Raw genomic sequence first — 17,362 nt, forward strand, 5'->3', positions numbered from 1 at the left:
CAGATCAATAGGTTTGACTTAACTGCTGCTTTCAATTCCCAATGTTGAGAGTCTAATAGTGCATGAATATTCAACAAAGAAGCCGAGTTTAGACTTTCTCAGCTTCAAATAACACCTTCAAGCTGATACCCAAACAATCCTGGCCAAGGACTTTCAAACTAAATCCTTACATTGAGGTAACCTATTTCTAATTTTTCTGAATTAACTTTTTGTTCCAGGAAAATTATATTCTTACATCTGACTTCAACCGGGAATTCTATGGACTGAAAACAAAAGCTTTCCAAAAATATGGGTGTTTCCCCAAAGAAAATTGAATGCTGATCCTTCTAACTGAAAGCAAGCTCATGCTCTTCAATATTTATTATGTCTACTCGTAAAACTTTCCCAATGCAAACAAATTACCATTAGCACTCCAGAAACTATCCCTTTCATGCTGGTTTCAAAAAACCATGGCTCCAAATATACTGACACGTCAATCATAAAGCCCTATCATACACACAGACCAAAACTGAACTGACAGCATATTTACTTCACACAGCCCTAAACTATACCTTCCTACAATCACAACTAATAGCTGCTCTGCACTCCAAGCTCTTGACTCTAATGTAGGCCAGGCAGATTTCCTTCCCCAAAGAACTTTACTGAACCAAATAGGTTTCTCTACAATCAACAGAATAATTAATTATTAATTCATTCACTTACCTTCTGAAGTCTTTGCTCCCTACCAAACGACCCCACTGCTGGCACCAACCACTGGCAGCCATACATGCAGCAGCTGCTCCTGGAACTTCCCAACATACAAACCCACAAATAAGCATACCCCTTAAATTGACCAATCAAAACAGTGTGAACAGAAAGGGTTTTTAACTACGAGTCAATGCTGTACATAATTGAAGCTCTCTCTGTAAAGCCAAAGGTAATAATTTTTCTGCAAAACTAAATACTTCACAATTCTCAACGCTCTATTCCTTACTGAGACATCCGGTTAAAAGTGATTAATTCTGAATTTGAGTTAATTAGACAGAAGTTCGTAGCCAGTAACAGCAGTTTTTATTTTGAAGGCCAAATTCTCACCTGATTTGAATTAAGTTTAGGCAGAGTTTTCCTGGCTCTGTGAATCTTGACCTCAGCATTAAGGCCTTGTGACAGTTTTTTAGCCTGAGATGTGTTTTCTTCTGGGTTTTCTTCTCCTGATTTGGCTGATGCCATATTAAGCGGTTTCATGGCTTGGTTTTGCAAAACTTCAACTGCACCTAAGTTTTTTACCTTGTTAACTCCTCCACCTTTGCTAGGAGATGAAGGAAGTGTTTTGGCAGCATGACCGATTAGAGGAGGACTCCCAGTCTGTACCTGCAGTAAAGGTTTACTATTTAAAACAAATCCATTACTTCCTGTCAAAGGCATTAGTGTCACATCATCTGAATTCATATGATTGCTAGTTTTAACAGTCTTATTATCTTCTCCCAATATTCCATTTTCAGTTATCTGCTTTAGTTCACTTAAATCCCATGATGCTGTTTTCAGAGTGTCCTGAGTGTTTCTAACTGATGCTTGATGAGTCTTTGTTGAAGACGCTTCTTCACTCTTTCCACAAGAACCATTGGTTTCACCATCTGCAAACATCTCACAAGCTTCCAGCGGCTTCTCTGTGGCACTCAAGTTAGCAGCTGTAAGGTCACTTCCTGTAAAAGAGGTCACAAGAGTCTCATTACTTCTCTTCACAAAAACACGTGGATAAACTAAATAAATAATTACAATCAATAGTGAAAAATACTAAACTCTCAATACATGCAGTAAGACCTTTTTTATTTTAAACATCTCAAATCAAGAATAGAACAACTGTACTAAATCAACAGTTTTAGAAAATAATTTGAAACATTTAAATTTTGACCTCGCAAGAAGGTAGGTTTTCAATAGAAATACTCATTTTCAGACTCATTCATTTGGACTTTTAGTAGAAAATTGTGAAGTTTTACCTCTACAGAAACTGGCTGGAAAGCAACCTAAGACCTAGATTAGTCAAAATGGTCCAAGAGTTGCAATTCAGGAAGTCCTGTCCCCGAAACCCATCACTATCACTAGGAAGGACAACAGGGCTGGATTATAATTTGTACATCCATGGTTCATGGACACAACTGCATGTTCACTTTTATTAGTGGGTATCCATAACACAATTTGTATGCTTCAGAACTTTCAGGAGACAGTCTAAAGCTGTCATGAGTTCTTTCAAAAAAACAGGGAACCCTTTTGGATAGGTCCAAGAGCATCTTAAGAAGCAAGATGCTCTGTACATGTGGCTAAGTGTCATTTGGGATTGTTAAAAGTAGATATCAACATGTGCAAAAAAGAAGATAAATGCATTGAAACTGCCAAGGAATCTGTGAAGCTGTCAAGGGAATGGTCAAGCTGAGAGTTGCTTTTCTAAAGCACTGGCATGGACAAGATGGGCCAATAGCATCTTTGGAACAGAAGAACGAGGAGCAGGAGTGGGCAATTCAGCCACTTGAGCCTGCTCCAACATTTGATACAATAATAGCTGATCTTAGCTTGGTCTCGACTCCACTTTCCTGCCTGCTCTCCAAAACCCTTTAACCCATTACTAACTAAAAATCTGTCTAGCTTCTCCATAAATTTACTCAATGTTCTAGTATCCTCTGGGGTAGTGAATTCCACAGATTCATAACCCTTTGAGAAATGTAATTTCTCATCTGTTTTAATTCTTCTACCCTGAGCCTAAAACCAAGACCTCTCATTCTAGATTGCTCCACAAGGAAATTTCCTTTCTATGTCTACTTTGTCAATTGCCCTTACCATCTTATATATCTCAATTAGATCTCCTCTCATTCTTCTGAAGTCCAGCGAGTGTAGGCCAGTACCGCTCAATCTTAAAAGACAAATCTCTCATCTCTGGGATCAAACTAATGAACCTCCTCTTCACCACTTCCAATACAACTACATTCCTCCTCAAGTAAGGGGGTGAGAATTGTATGCAGTAATCCAGATGCAGCCTCACTAATATCTCATACTGTTGCAGCAACACTTCCCTACTTTTATACTCTATTCCTTTAACAATAAATGTCAAAATTCTATTTTCCTCATTACTTTCTGTACCTGCATACTAGTTTTCTGTGATTCATGCACAAGGACACACAGATCTCTCTGCACTGAAGCAATCTGAAGATTTTCTTCATTTAGACATTAAGTTGCCTTTCTTTACCTCTGACCAAAATGGATAACCTCACACTCATCCACATTAAACTTCATCCGCCAAATTCTGGCCTATTCACCTAATTTTCCAATATCCATTTGTAAATTTCTTATTTCTTCACTGCAACTTACTTTCCCAACTATTCTACCTTCATCTGTAAGTTTGGTTATACTACTCTCTATCCCCACACCCAAGTTATTTCTGAACTCTGAACTGTTCTATGTTAACTGTCCAAAATTCCACAATCATGAATTCTAACATATGAACTCAATTTCCTAAGCATGCATTTCACCACAACGGTTATCTTCAATCAGCTAAACACCCGAGTAAAAATTTGTGCATTGCAAATTATGAATTCATCCTTCTAATGAAAGCTTAAATAGCATATTTTGCCAACAAATACAATTTGACATAATATTGCTACAATTTTTATTTCTAAATCAACTAAGGCAGACAAACTCTTCCATCTTACATGGCTTACTTTAAATTCCATAGTCATCTATGAACTAAACCCAACAGACTATCATAACTGGAAATCGAAACCCATTTTTTTCATTACAGTTACTTCCAAGTGTTCTGTGAACTAAAAGTCTTACTGTTTTGCTTAGACAACATATTCAAAAAATATTAATGGCATTTAGCTTCTGAGTTTGTCTTTATTCACCTTTGTCTTCAGTTGTGGATAGTTCTTTTGCCACTTCCCGCTTCCGATCTTCTATAGCAGTGTCTGCCCCAGTCATATCTGCAGACTGAAATCCAAAAAGAGAATTACTATCGTTTATAGATATACTGTACCTGTACATAAATATACTTAGTTTTTAAATAGCTTGAATTGATGAAGTATTTTTGTTGACTTAAGTACTTCTTTCTCTATAGTTCATGCATATTTGGAGATTCAGTGACCAATGAAAACCATTATTAAATGTACTTTCATCAACTAAGCTCAATTTAAGTGATCCGCTGCCTTCTGAAAGCATCCCTTTTCAATAAGATCAAACGCACTTGCATGCAGATGGAAGGAAGCTAACGCGAAACTACTCTGACCATTTGTGACCTTGTCAATTTTATCAAGTTGCAAGATTAGTTTAAACAAAAGAAAACTCAAAAATTATGTTAACGAACATCCAGGGACCCTGGTAAGTAGGTGAAGCACAACATCTAGATTCTGCAAATGAGCAATGGTGTACTGGCATAACACAATAACATGCGATACATAATTTAATTAAAAAGAACACTTGTAGCAACAAAAAAAAATTTCCATTGTGGTGTGGCTGTGCAAAACAAGCGGAAAAATAATGAATTACAAAGTGCCAGGTTACATTCATCCTGCTGTAAGGAACACACTGGGGTCCAAGCAGGGAGTTGAATTCACTATACTGGATGCTCCTGTTCAAGGTCAGGTAATAGGGGGCTATGGTTGCAATTTAATGTTAAGCAAAATCTGATATTTGACAGGCCAAAACATTTCTTCACCCAAAAAATACTGAAGTTCAAACACACACCATGGGCAAATGTTGCAAGCCAATATTGGATAAACAGAGAATATTTAGGTGGTGAGAATTATAATTCATTTTTTTCTACAATGAGTGCATTCCAACCCATCTACCTATCCTGCTAGTCTCCAAAACATTCTAAGTCTTCTGCAAGTTACCACCATTCAGTTTAAATATTCTTTCACATGGTGTGGGCATCATTCGCTAGGCCAGAATTTGTCACCCATCCCTGGTTACTTTCTCAAATCACTGAAGTCCATGTGGCCCAGGTACATGCATAATGCTGTGAGCAAAGCGGTTCCCAAGTAATCTTTCAACAAATGAGTTCAACGTTAGTGATTCCATTGCCTAATGAAATCATCTCTTTTCTAATAAAGATCAATTTTACAAGGATGCTGACAGAAAAAGTTTGATTTGTTGACCCCAGGGTTTTGACCCTGTTCCAGTGAAGGAATGGCAATATAGTTCCAAATCAGGATGGTGTGTGGCTGGGAGGGAAACTTGCTAGTGATAGTGTTTCCATGCATCTGGTGCCCTTGTCTTTCTTGGTATTAAAAAAAATTCATGGGTCTAAAAGTTACTGTTGAAGGTGTTTTGCTGAGTTGCTACAGTGCATATTATAGATGGGAAATACTGCTGCCACTGTGTGCCAATGGAGTAAGTAGTCAATGGAGTGCAATTCAAATGGGTTTGCTTTGTCTTGAATGGTGTTGAGCTTCTTGAGCGTTGTTGAAGCTGTACTTGGTCAGGTAAGTGGAGCACATTCTAGCGCACTCCCGATCTGTATTTTGTCGATGGTCAACAGGCTTTGAGTCAGGTGGTGAGTCACTCGCTGCAGAGGTCCTAGTCTCTGATCTTCTCCTACAGCTACAGTCTAGTTCATGGCTGGTTGAACTGCTTCTGGTAAAGGGTAACCCCAGGATGTTGAGAATGGAAGACTCAGCAATGGCAATGGCATTCAATGTCATCAGGAGATAGTTAGATTGTCTCTTATTGAAGATGGTCATTATCTGGCACACAACTGCCATTTTTCAACCTACGCCTGAAATATTGTTCATGTACCTAAATGGACAACCACAATTCCTTTATTACAATACTTACTACACTCCAAAATTAATTAATTAGCTGTAAAGTACTTTGGAGTGTTCGGTTTTTGTGAGATTTACTATATAAATGCAGTTTTTTTTTAAAAATTCACTATCACTTCATTCTAGATGCAATGTGTTCTCTGAGCTGCACAATAATACAATTGTGCTGTAGTTTCTCTGAGGCTCTGCACAGGCTGATCAGCTTGCAAAAACATGGACTTCCAGTTTCGCAGAGACCTTGAAGGTCTGCACACCAAAAAATATGAGATTAAGTATTGCCTAGATCCCCTAACTACTGCAAACAGCCTGCTTCCATCTGTTTTGCTTTTGAACATTTCTACATCATCTTCTGCATTATTCTAAATATTAAAAAAAGTTTCAAGTTACATACGTAAAGTTTGTAATGAAATTCTGGAACTGTAGTGAAATGATAATAAATTGGAAGACTTCAAACGGAGAAACTGATTTGGTACTATATATAAACAGATTTATAAAGACTGCAGATTGAAAGGTTATTAAAATGCAAATTAAATTCTAATACACATGTGCGCTGACAATCAAGCAAGTCAATGTTACTGAATTTACAGAAGATATTGGGTAGGCCAAACTTGCTGTACTGCATTGCAATTGTGCGTCTGGTTTTAGGGAGTTATGGTAAGAGACAGTGAAGACTCACCAGAATGTTAGGAATTACACATTATACCTGTGGAGAAAGGCTTTATTCCCCTGGAATAGAGAAGGTAAAAGACATTTTCAAAATTATGAAAGATTGAGTGAATTAAAATGTTTCTTTTCCCTATGCAAATTGGTAATATGGAGGTATAAACTTTGAATGGTGACTGGAAGATCAAAAAAGGAAATTTAAAAAAATAAGGCTTGTTAGAATCTGAAATGCTTTCCCATAAGGGAGTTATTGCATCAAAGTTTGCATAATTTAATCTGAACAATGTATTTGAGGAAAAGCCTGGTAAATGGGATTAGAACAGACAGTTTCAACTGAAGACCTAGCACCAACATGACATGGTGGTTTCTTTCTATGGTGCAAACTGTCTGAATACAAACAGTTATTGCAAATGTCAGGTATAACTATTTGCAGCACTACTGAAACTGACATTCTAGGTTAATTTACAGTAGTAATTCTATACAGAATATTCAAATGTATTATCTTGAGGGGGTTTGCTAAATTTTTTGTTTCTAGTGTCAGCATAAGTGATGCATCAGTAGACTCTAGTGACATTAGGGAAAGCATACTGACATTGGTCAGAATGAAAGTGAACACCGGGAGGCAGCGCCTTATCATAAAAAGGGTTTCTCATTCTCAAGCTATGGCAGAATATGACTGCCAGCTATTGTTTTCATTGCACTGAGATCACTGGAACTGAGATAAGTAAAGTCCAAAAGGACTTTCACACAAACACCCAAATACAGGTCCCCTGCCTGTTTTTTTTCTAACAGATCAAGATGTTTCAATCTGCCCATGGATTTCTGCACACCCACTTCAATGGAACAATCAATCAACACCAATAAACGTAGCACACATACTTTACTCCAATCACAAAAGAGAATTAGAAACTTTTCCAGAAAATAGGACAAAATAATTCACAAGCAACAAAAGTCAATGTCTAGGAAAACAAATAGAGAAGAGGCATTCTTCTTCGGTTGCAATTGTTCCAGACCGAGTTTTTCTTTCCTAAAACTGGATGGCACTATAAAAACGGTGTAGGCTGAAAACACACACAGTAACATAGAGAAAGAACATCTCTCACTCACAGACTGAAACAGCACTCAGGCAATTCATGTTGACTGTGGCACCACAGTACTGATGATTGCCCAGTAGGAGTCACTCTTACAGGCTAGGAGGAGCAACTGCGCAAACACAACAAAACACTGAGCAAAATTGTCATCTCCTAACAGGCTTGGTTGAGTTGGCAAAATAAAGACATGTAGTAGTTTCAAGTGCCTCGAGTTTCAACTAAGCCATAATTGAATTGTACCCTGAGGTAATAGCAAAAGTGTGTAGGTATTATTCTATTTTACTGGATGTAATGTAGACTGCTAAGACTTCCCAAAATCAAGGTATAGATTCATTTAAAAAACATTACAATTTTGTCATTCCAGAGCAAAGCCTTACCATTACCAAGTACAGCGATGAGAATTTCATCCTTCCAGAGTGTTGTGCAACTCTGGAACTCTACCTCAGAAGGCACTGAACTCGAAATCGTTACAATATTTTTAAGGCGAGGTAGACAGATTCTTGGTAAAAAGGGACTAAGAGGTCATTGGGCATGGGGGATGGGTTTAAGTGGAAATGTGGAATCTGATAAAACAGCTCAGAGATGGCCTTCCTGATTTGCTGAGCAGGCTCAAAGGGCCGGTGATCTACATCAGCTCTTTTCTTTTTGTATTCATATGTAAATAATTAGAATTTAAAAGTAATTTGTTGCAAGTTATCTTGCCTACTTTGCCTTCCAAAATGTATTGAGGAAACTTCAAAATGATAAGTTAAAGCTTCTAATATCACATTACATAATTTCTACGCTATAAATAATAGTCTCTATCTCATAATTTAGTGCAATGATTTGGTGAACAGCAATTTCATGGAATCAATCAAATATTGAGAGCATGGCTAATACAAAGTATGTAATACAGCAACACTGGACCACCTCCCTGTGTCCCAAAACCTCAGGACTCCTAACAAAATGCTTCTGATTTGTGTCACGTAATCAGTCTATAATTGAATGAGATAGGTGCAGAGACAAAAGCAGAGAGGTTGCTCTTTGCTACACGACTTGAATATTACACGGACGGCATGTTAGTATATACCCTGACAAATCTCAGCAATTCAGTCTGTATACTGTAGTGAAATGTTACTGTTTTTGTCCCAGTTATTGTTGGTGCATGAGCAAAACGTTCATTCCCAATTACACGAACACTATGTTAACTTTAATTAATAGTATATTTGTTTTAGAATGTAATAATGTTGACATTTTATAACAGCCATTTATTGCAAAGATACCTTATATAAAAATTATTTTTTTCCTTTATCTTTTCCCTATTTAGTAAGTGCGGCTTTCGTGACACAAAGACTGTAAATTCAGGGAAAAAAATGACACAAAAACACAATGGCCAAGATTTTTTCAATTTTCTGTTGGCTCCACCTACACCAAATTATTTCCTTCTGACTGAATAATTAAATCTCAATGACACTGAAAAACTGCTCCCACTAGCAACTCACCAAATTATGGTGTTAACTACTGTTTCATATTAAAAGTTCATTCAACTGCCTTTCTTTTTACACTCAGACTTATGCTCTCAAGTTACAATTCATAAACTACCTAATTTCATGCAGTATTATTGAAAAATTATATTCACAGTTACTAAAATGCTCCATATACTATACTGGTCATCAACAATGCACATCATCAGCTACATGACAAAGAAAACTACTGAAGTGGGGAAAAGAGACATAGAATACAATGAAATGTTTATAGTCCAACTGGATACTGTAACTACAGCCAAATCGTCAACCCACTGGAAATATTTTAACTGTTTCAGTAAATATGTGCAAGAGCCCAGCACAGTTCATAATACTCTAAAAGCAGAGAGGAAAAAAGCACTGCTTCAGAAGAACCGCTTCTAATGTGTTCCATAGTGTTGTTCATTACATTTACAAGATTCATGCAAAGTTAACCCAATAGGCAGCATTGCTCCAAAAATATGTTCACTAGAGCTCAAACACTGAACAAATCGATGTATTTTTGTTGTTTGGAGCAAAGCAACATGCCTCAGACGCAATTTTCCACCCAATTTATTAGTTCTTAAGAGGAGTCATAGCAGACTCTAACTCTTCTCCTCTCTCCACACAGATGCTGACAGACCTGCTGAATTTCTCCATGACTTTGATTTTATAACACATTTAAGTCCACCTGACAAAAGTATTAATGCTTAGAAACTAGAAAAATACAGAAGCACAAACAGCTACGCATGTGAAATCCTCAAGAATGTTGCTTTAAAACTTAGATCATTCTTTCCAGAAAACATCTCACAAAAATTACCAAGTCATCTCCCCAATTTTCTTTCAATACCCACCAAGAAAACACTTTGTATTCAGAAACACAACATAAATTCATGCTGTACAGTTAACTACAGTTCTGAAAACTATACTGAATTTATTTTTCCTTTCAGCTAACAGAAGCATGTCCCCAGCAAAGAGCAAGCATTATACTTTTACTCACTGCAAGGTACCTAAATCATGCAATTTCAGTTTTGAATGCACAAAACGGATGATAGTATAAGGTAGGGGTGGAGGTTAGATAGACCTTAGGTTTAGGATAGAAGTTCGGCACAACATCGTGGGCCAAAGGGCCTGTACTGTGCTGAACTGTTCTATCGTCTATGCTCTAAAATACAGCTAATGGGCTGATATCCAATATTATTTCAAATCAGAATTTTGGCAATTTTACACAAGTACGTGCAATAAAATGGACGTATCTTGATTATTTAATGGGGCAGGAATTTGCATACCAGCTTAAAAATGTATTTGCCATTTGCCTATTGCTGTTTCCTTGATAGACCCTTAACTTCCTAATGTTTTGACTATCTTTCTTTAGGATAGTTAATCTTAGAGTGCATAAATATCATCCATGTTACTTCAAATGAAAAGTGTTATCTTCAAGTACTTGGAGAAACATTTGTTATCAATGCTGTAAGCTTATCAACCTAACATGAAACTATTATTTGAATCATTAAAATCCAGTGGTGTTTAAAGTTCCACAATCAAGTGGTTACCTTGTAGTTTTGCTCAAATTGCTTAACAATTCCCTATGCTATGAATCATTATTATCATCTTTAAATTTAGGAGAATTATTTGGGGAATTTTGTTTGGTTGTAAACCATTCAGGAAGATTGCTGATAATTCTAAAATCTCTAAGTTGAGCCACAAGTAGCAAGTGAAAATTAGCTTTTTAGAAAGCAAAGTCTGCAAAAGTAAAGATCTACAGGTCACTTTGATACCTTTCCATAGACAAAGGCTCAAACAGTTGTAAATCCCAGTTCCTGCTGAAGACCGTTCCTGAGCTTCTACTCCTCATCTCCCCCTATGGACTACAATTCAATGACCTGAGCATGCTCAATACTGACAGCTGACTGCAGATTCAGCCATTTCATAACACGAGTCCTTGCAGATAAAATTATCTGCCATTTTGAGGCTTATTGAGACAACGTTCTTTGCTTTAAGCTCTTTAAAATTTCTTGAAATTTCATGAAAATGTTCAGTTCAATTGATACACATTTAATTCATTAAACACTGATCTATGTCTTGTAATTGTGAAAGGCAGGATCATGCAAATAAATAAACATCTCCCTCTTGGCAAGTCTTAACTGATCATCATCGACCTAATTTAAAAAAAAAACAGAGCAATTCCACAGGTAGAAACAAGTGCTAAATTTTGGGAAGTGCAAAATATCATTGATACATGCTTAATGCACAATATGTAGAACTATGATTGTAAATTACCTCAATACAAAAATAATGCCCCACGCTTTAAAAATCAGCTCTAGTTCAGACTTGGATGGAACTTAGACAAACTAATTGCTAGAAATCTAATTTGACTAATCCATCCTTAATTTTGGAAGACCTGGTTTTGAAGGTTTGTTGAGTGATTACACAAAAGATCATAAATTTCTAAAATGGTTCGTTACCGTATTATACTGAACTTAATGTAGTTCAATAAAAAAACTACTCACAGAAAGGCCGTAGTTCAACTGGAAGAACTACTATGGAATTTTGTGCTTTACTGGAAGTAGTCAAGCAGTCTGAAAATATAACACTTAACACCAAGATGACAGTTGTCTCTAAAAGCATGGTACATGTAGTCGGAAACAAAAGAGGAATTCTTTCAGAAACTGTCACCTCAGCTCAACCACGTGACTATCATCATACAGATAGAAATTGTGTAAGTAACCTTGTGCTCCTTTAATCCAATGTAAATGAAGTACATTAAACAAGAAGTATCAATTCCCTTTGAAGAAAGCACACACACTGGAAATAAAGTAGAATTTCAGTTGAGGGTCCAGCAATTAATAAGCAAAAACTTCAATATTAATCTATCAAATAACAGAATTGGAATACCAAAACCGCTTACAAAAAATTTTGTGTATGTCAAACACAACAAAAGGCAGAACTAAACAACTTGTAGCACGTGAAGCAAAAATATGGCAGAAAGAACTCAAGTTGATTGCCAAGCAAAATTTCATCCAAAACTACATTTTTTAAACAAGTGAGAAGCAAAATAGCAAGAGAAAATATTATATTCTGAAGCATTGTTTCACATCACAATATACGCTGTGTATTATTTTCTGGAAAGTCTCATCTTAAGACAATTGATATTACAACTGAATTTGAAGGTCAAACTTTTATTTAAGCTCAGGATGAAATCCTTCTAAGTTTCTGCCATTTTATGCTTATATGGAGCAACCATTTGAAAATTAAAGCTGTGAACACTACGATCTCTGTGAGTCTTACATGAAAAGCTTTCTATTAAATCTGGACATGAAAACAAAAAATATTCAATTTTTGATTTACTTCAGCAAAAGCAAATCTGATCCTACCTCACATATGCTATTTTTCATTAGACCTACAGGCTACAAATCTATTTGGGGTGTGATTCTCCACGTATTACAGTTCGTAGCAGTCACAGCCACAGCTGGATATGACAAATGGCTTCAGCATATGTGAACCAGGGAGGATAGAATAAATCATCCAAGCTTCCAGACTTCTCATGCAGATGCCCATAAAACTGGAATGTGGTTCAATTTTGAGTGCCTCAGCGTCAACAATCACAGCCCATACTTAAGTATTAAGATACCGTAGGGTGAGCGCAGTGGTGAGGGAAAAGTCAGTACCTTTGCAGAAAGGCAATAAGTTTTACTTGCAGTGTTGAAGTAAAAGTGAACAATGACTGTCCGGTAAATAATGTGACTTTATCAATGAAAGAAAGGAATTAAGAGCCTATTGATATGGACTAGAGATTAAAAGTGGTTCACTGAAAATAATTAAAAGATTGTTTCACTGTGGTAATTTCCCTTCAAAAACAAAAAAAACTCGTGCAGGTGACCATAAAACAAAAGGAGAATCATTTGGAAAATCAACTCTACACACTGGATTTGTACTTAGGAATGCAAAAGGTTTAGGTTTGTGATAGAAAGCATAAATAGCACATCTGCACTCAATTTTCAAAAGGGTACTTTTGTATGGCAGATTTACATCAATATCTGAATCACAAGAGCCACATGTATCATAACATTTACAAATACAGCAGTAAATGTACTCAGAGCACTAATCTGCTCTGGTTTTGGTTAAATCCTGGTTCCAGAGGTGAAACACTGCTCAAGGCTACTGCACCACTCAATTTACTGCAGAGGAAGAAAATCTGAATTCATATTTAAAATATTTAATTGAAACATGATACATATACCCCTAAAATTACGGTGCAATTAGCAGATAAAATTGATACTTCTTTCTCATTTCTACTATGGACAAGCTTTTATTTTATGTAAACAGACTTAACCCTTTGTTTCCTAACAGTATCCCTCATGGCTTCCCCAAGTTCTAAAATCTCATTGCAGCCAATATTACTACAAAGTCCCATGTTGCTCAATTTCAATTAGTAATAAACAAGGTGAGATTAGGAAGTTACAACATCCCATACAAACACCAAGGAAATAATCCACAACCATTCAGGGAATAGCACAATGACTGAAGAGAATTGCTGAGGAAATTTTGGTGTCATTTTACATTCAAAGACAAATGCATTCAGTAAAGAAGTACAGAACCACAAGCACCAACTATATGCATTTCAGTTTGCATATGCACTTGCACTTTAAAACAGAGGAAAGGGTACAGTGAAAATGTTCTCCATTTTAGAATGCCAAAACACCATAATGCATCAATGTTGCAGGGACTGCAAGCCAGACATAACTGTTACATCACAATTATAAATAATTTAATTATCGCTTATTGAAAATACTGAAACAAGTTTAAAATTCATACACACTTCTCCTTTGGTCTGAAACTCTCCCAGTTAAGATTCTTTTTAATCATCACACCACTAATACAACTAAATATGGAATATGTCAATTTGTGAAATTCTTTTGACAACATACCAATCCTCATAAACGCATCTTAAAGGAAACAACAATAAATTGCAAAATTTTGTGCATTTCCTCTCAAATACTCACATCTATTCATTGCTTTTTGAGAATTACAACACTAAGTAGACAGTCAAATGTTAAATGGTGGTTTGAGATATGCAAAACATGCTATCCTACATCCATTGATGCAGGGCACCCACAAAAATCCAAAAACCAAGATTAAAAATTGCTTCCCAATGAAAAAAAAAATGCCAGTAGGCTACTGCAATATAAATTTATGAAAAACACAAACCAATAGACAGTGTAGTATACAATCAATATCCAAGATCTTTCCTTTCATAAAATCACTAGTGTTTACATCAGATTCAAAGAATTGTGAGCAAATGCTACAGCTTCCCAATAGGGTTCAATTCATTGAAGTGAGCATGCTCAAGAACGACCAGTTAAAGTACCGTATTTGAAAATTCAACTCTTTATGGATACTAGTTGCATGCAGACAAGATCAACAATTTTCCACTGATTTAGTTATGACTACATTTGAGGATAAAATTTATTTCGCACAAGTTACAGTTTTGGTAAACCACACTTCAAGAAGGATATAAAATTACTCCAATGGATTTTATACTCTATACAAATATACACACAAATCTATGAAATAGCAGTCTCTAGATTCAAGGTAAGTTTTAGCATCTATTCAAATGACTCTTGCTGGTATCCTGAGCATAGCTTTACACAAACAATATTTGGTACTTCCTTCTTACTTTGTTGCACTGACATCAAACAGTTTGGAATTGTGGGACTTAAGCAAAATACTGTAGTATGTGTTGTGTCAACATGAATTGAAAATATGCAAAATCCTACGTCAGTATTTTGTAACCCAAAATGGAGCTGAACACAATTACTTCAAAATGTATTTTAAATTCTCATTCTCTTGGTTGTGGAGGATGTAAATATAAAAAAAAGGATGCTATGGCAGACAAACAAATAAACAGTCTGCTTCATCAAAATCTAAGATTCTTTTAAATATACTAGAATTTGTATGATCTATGAATCAACAAAGACTTCAAACCAACTTTCAATCTGAATACTGTGGATCAAGGGTAAAATCATATTGTTGACTACAACACTGGCTCAAGTATATTAAAACCAGGCATATCATGCTGATACTAAATGCTTCACTGAAATTCTAACTTATTACACTATTTTTGTATGAGACTTGATAAATTCCTCAGTCATTGGAGAGGGGAATCTGGGTAATTTTGCAAGTTTACTTCAAGAATGGAGATGGCAATCTACAAAAGCAGTCAAAATGACAACTCAATTTCAATCCAATAATCAACATTATAATGAGTAATAGGTGACAATGACTTATACAAATTTGTATCAAATTTATTTGGACCACAATTTGACATTACGACAAAATATTGTGTACAATCCTATTTTGTGAAATAATTTAATCACATTACCAACTCTTGCATTATGTCTAGAATGAAGACATAAAAACAGTATTTTTGTACATTGTTTACAATTCCGGTCAATGAGCTTAAAATTGCAATTAAAACATAGAATTGCAAAGAAAAAACAACACCTTGTTTTACATTTCAATTCCCTTGCAACAATAACATTTTGGATGACTATAGAAGCATGCCTGCACTGCAATACACCCTAATACAAAATTAGAATTCTAAACAATATTCCAAGTTTAGAATTCCATACAATTTATTGTAGAGTTTCTAGTTTTAAAACAAGTATGGTGCAATTTTGTCATATATTACTTCAAGGGTCAAGACAAACTCAATTGTGAGACTTTTGATTACAAGATCTGATTCAAGGCATCTTAAGATAGGGTATATAATTGGAACAAAATAACCATGTGCATTTGGGTGGGTAATACCACCAAGATTAATTGCTCTCGAGGTGCACATTGTGCAACAAAATTTCTTCTGAGCAACTATCATCTAATGTACAAAGTTTTACAAAGATATATAGTCTACAATACAATTGTCAACACCAGTTGGAAAAATAAATCACCATATCACGGATATTTTCCAATACATTGTTTTTCCCTTCACTTCCAAATTTTCCTCATATTTCAAGGACTTAGGAAAACAAAACAAATCCTAGACTTAATAGTTCAATTTCATAACAACTTTCACAACAGGTTAATGTAGACCAGATTCAAAAGATCTGCCACCACCATTTCACAAAGAAAGCAAAGTGGGGTCCTCCAGTCAATTTTCTCTTTAAGATGCACAAATTGGGGCCACAGCAATTTTGAAGAAATTGAGGACACTGCAACAAATATGTCACACACAAAAGTAATTTTTGGTGTTTGGCGGGTGGGCGGGGGGGGAGGAGAGAGTAGAGTGGCCACCAAATAAGAATGATTTTCCCTCCGGCTCTCAAAACTTCAGTCAGGCTATTGTTTCTGCTACTGCAAAATGCCCCACAACGCACACACGGAATCACTTAGCCAGTCTTAAAGCTGAGGCAACTGTAATTGATCACTACGATTGGACAAAGGCAAAATGCCCCAAAGATTTAACATACTTCTAAAGTCAGATATCAAGCCTCAACAAAACTGGAGTCCATGGAAATCAGGGAGAACATTTTCCACTGACTGGAGCCATACATGACAAAGAAAGATGTTTTGTTGCAGGTCATCATCTCAACATTTCAGCAGGAGCTCCTCAAGGTAGTGTGCAAGGCCTAACCATGAACCAGCTGCTTCATCAAATAACCTTCTTTCCACCATTACATCAGAGGTGTGGATGATCGCATATGATTGGACAATATTCGGCAACATTCCCAACTCCTCAGATAATGAAGTCCATGCCCATATACAGCAACACCTGGACAACATTCAGTTTGGGTTAATAAATGGCAAGCAACATCTGTGTCATGAAAGGAAACAACCATCTCCAACAAAAAAGAACTGAACCATCTGCCTCTGACATTCAATGGCATTACCATCACTGATTTCCACCCCCCAATTCCTGCAGGTTACCACTGACTAGAAATTGAACTGGATGAGCCATATAAATACTGTGGCTACAAGAGTAAGTCTAGGCAACCTGCAGCAAGTAACTCACTTTCTGACTCCTCAAATCCTCTCCACCATCTACAAGCTCAAGTCAAAAGTGCAATGGAATAAGTCCCCCAAACTTGCCTAAATGAATGCAACTCCAACAACATGCAATACGTCTGACACTGTCTAGGACAATATAACCCATTTGGATGGCACCCCCTTACTTTCAACATTCATCCCTCCTCCATCGCCACACAGCGATAGTATGTACCATCTACAAGATGCATGCAACAACTCAGCAAGACTCCTTAAACGGCTTCTTCCAAACCAACCACCACTGTCATCTCGAAAGGCAAAGGCAGCAAATGCATGGAAGCACCAACACCTGCAAGGT

The 17,362-nt window shown here is 36.3% G+C and overlaps 2 protein-coding genes across 5 annotated transcripts in view; both read right to left on the reverse strand.

Annotated features, from left to right (window-relative positions):
- Nucleotides 1–10,868, reverse strand: part of ehmt1b (euchromatic histone-lysine N-methyltransferase 1b) — a 170,372-nt gene extending 159,504 nt beyond the window's left edge. For 3 of the 4 annotated variants that reach the window (XM_020526558.2, XM_048613801.1, XM_048613800.1), the window contains exons 1-3: nt 6,466–6,501; nt 3,873–3,957; nt 1,075–1,682 (exon numbers count right to left, since the gene is read on the reverse strand). In XM_020526558.2, the coding sequence (XP_020382147.1) occupies nt 1,075–1,682; nt 3,873–3,948 (684 nt within the window). In that variant the 5' untranslated portion in view covers nt 3,949–3,957; nt 6,466–6,501. Of the gene's footprint in view, nt 1–1,074; nt 1,683–3,872; nt 3,958–6,465; nt 6,502–10,802 lie in introns of those variants that run through there. The other variant, XM_048613799.1, reaches the window with a different exon arrangement.
- Nucleotides 1–17,362, reverse strand: part of LOC109913773 (glutamine synthetase-like) — a 190,998-nt gene that overhangs the window by 56,751 nt on the left and 116,885 nt on the right. The gene's annotated exons all lie outside the window — the stretch shown is intronic.

The sequence above is a fragment of the Rhincodon typus genome, chromosome 28 (genome assembly GCF_021869965.1).
Source record: "Rhincodon typus isolate 14 chromosome 28, sRhiTyp1.1, whole genome shotgun sequence".
NCBI lineage: Eukaryota > Metazoa > Chordata > Chondrichthyes > Orectolobiformes > Rhincodontidae > Rhincodon > Rhincodon typus.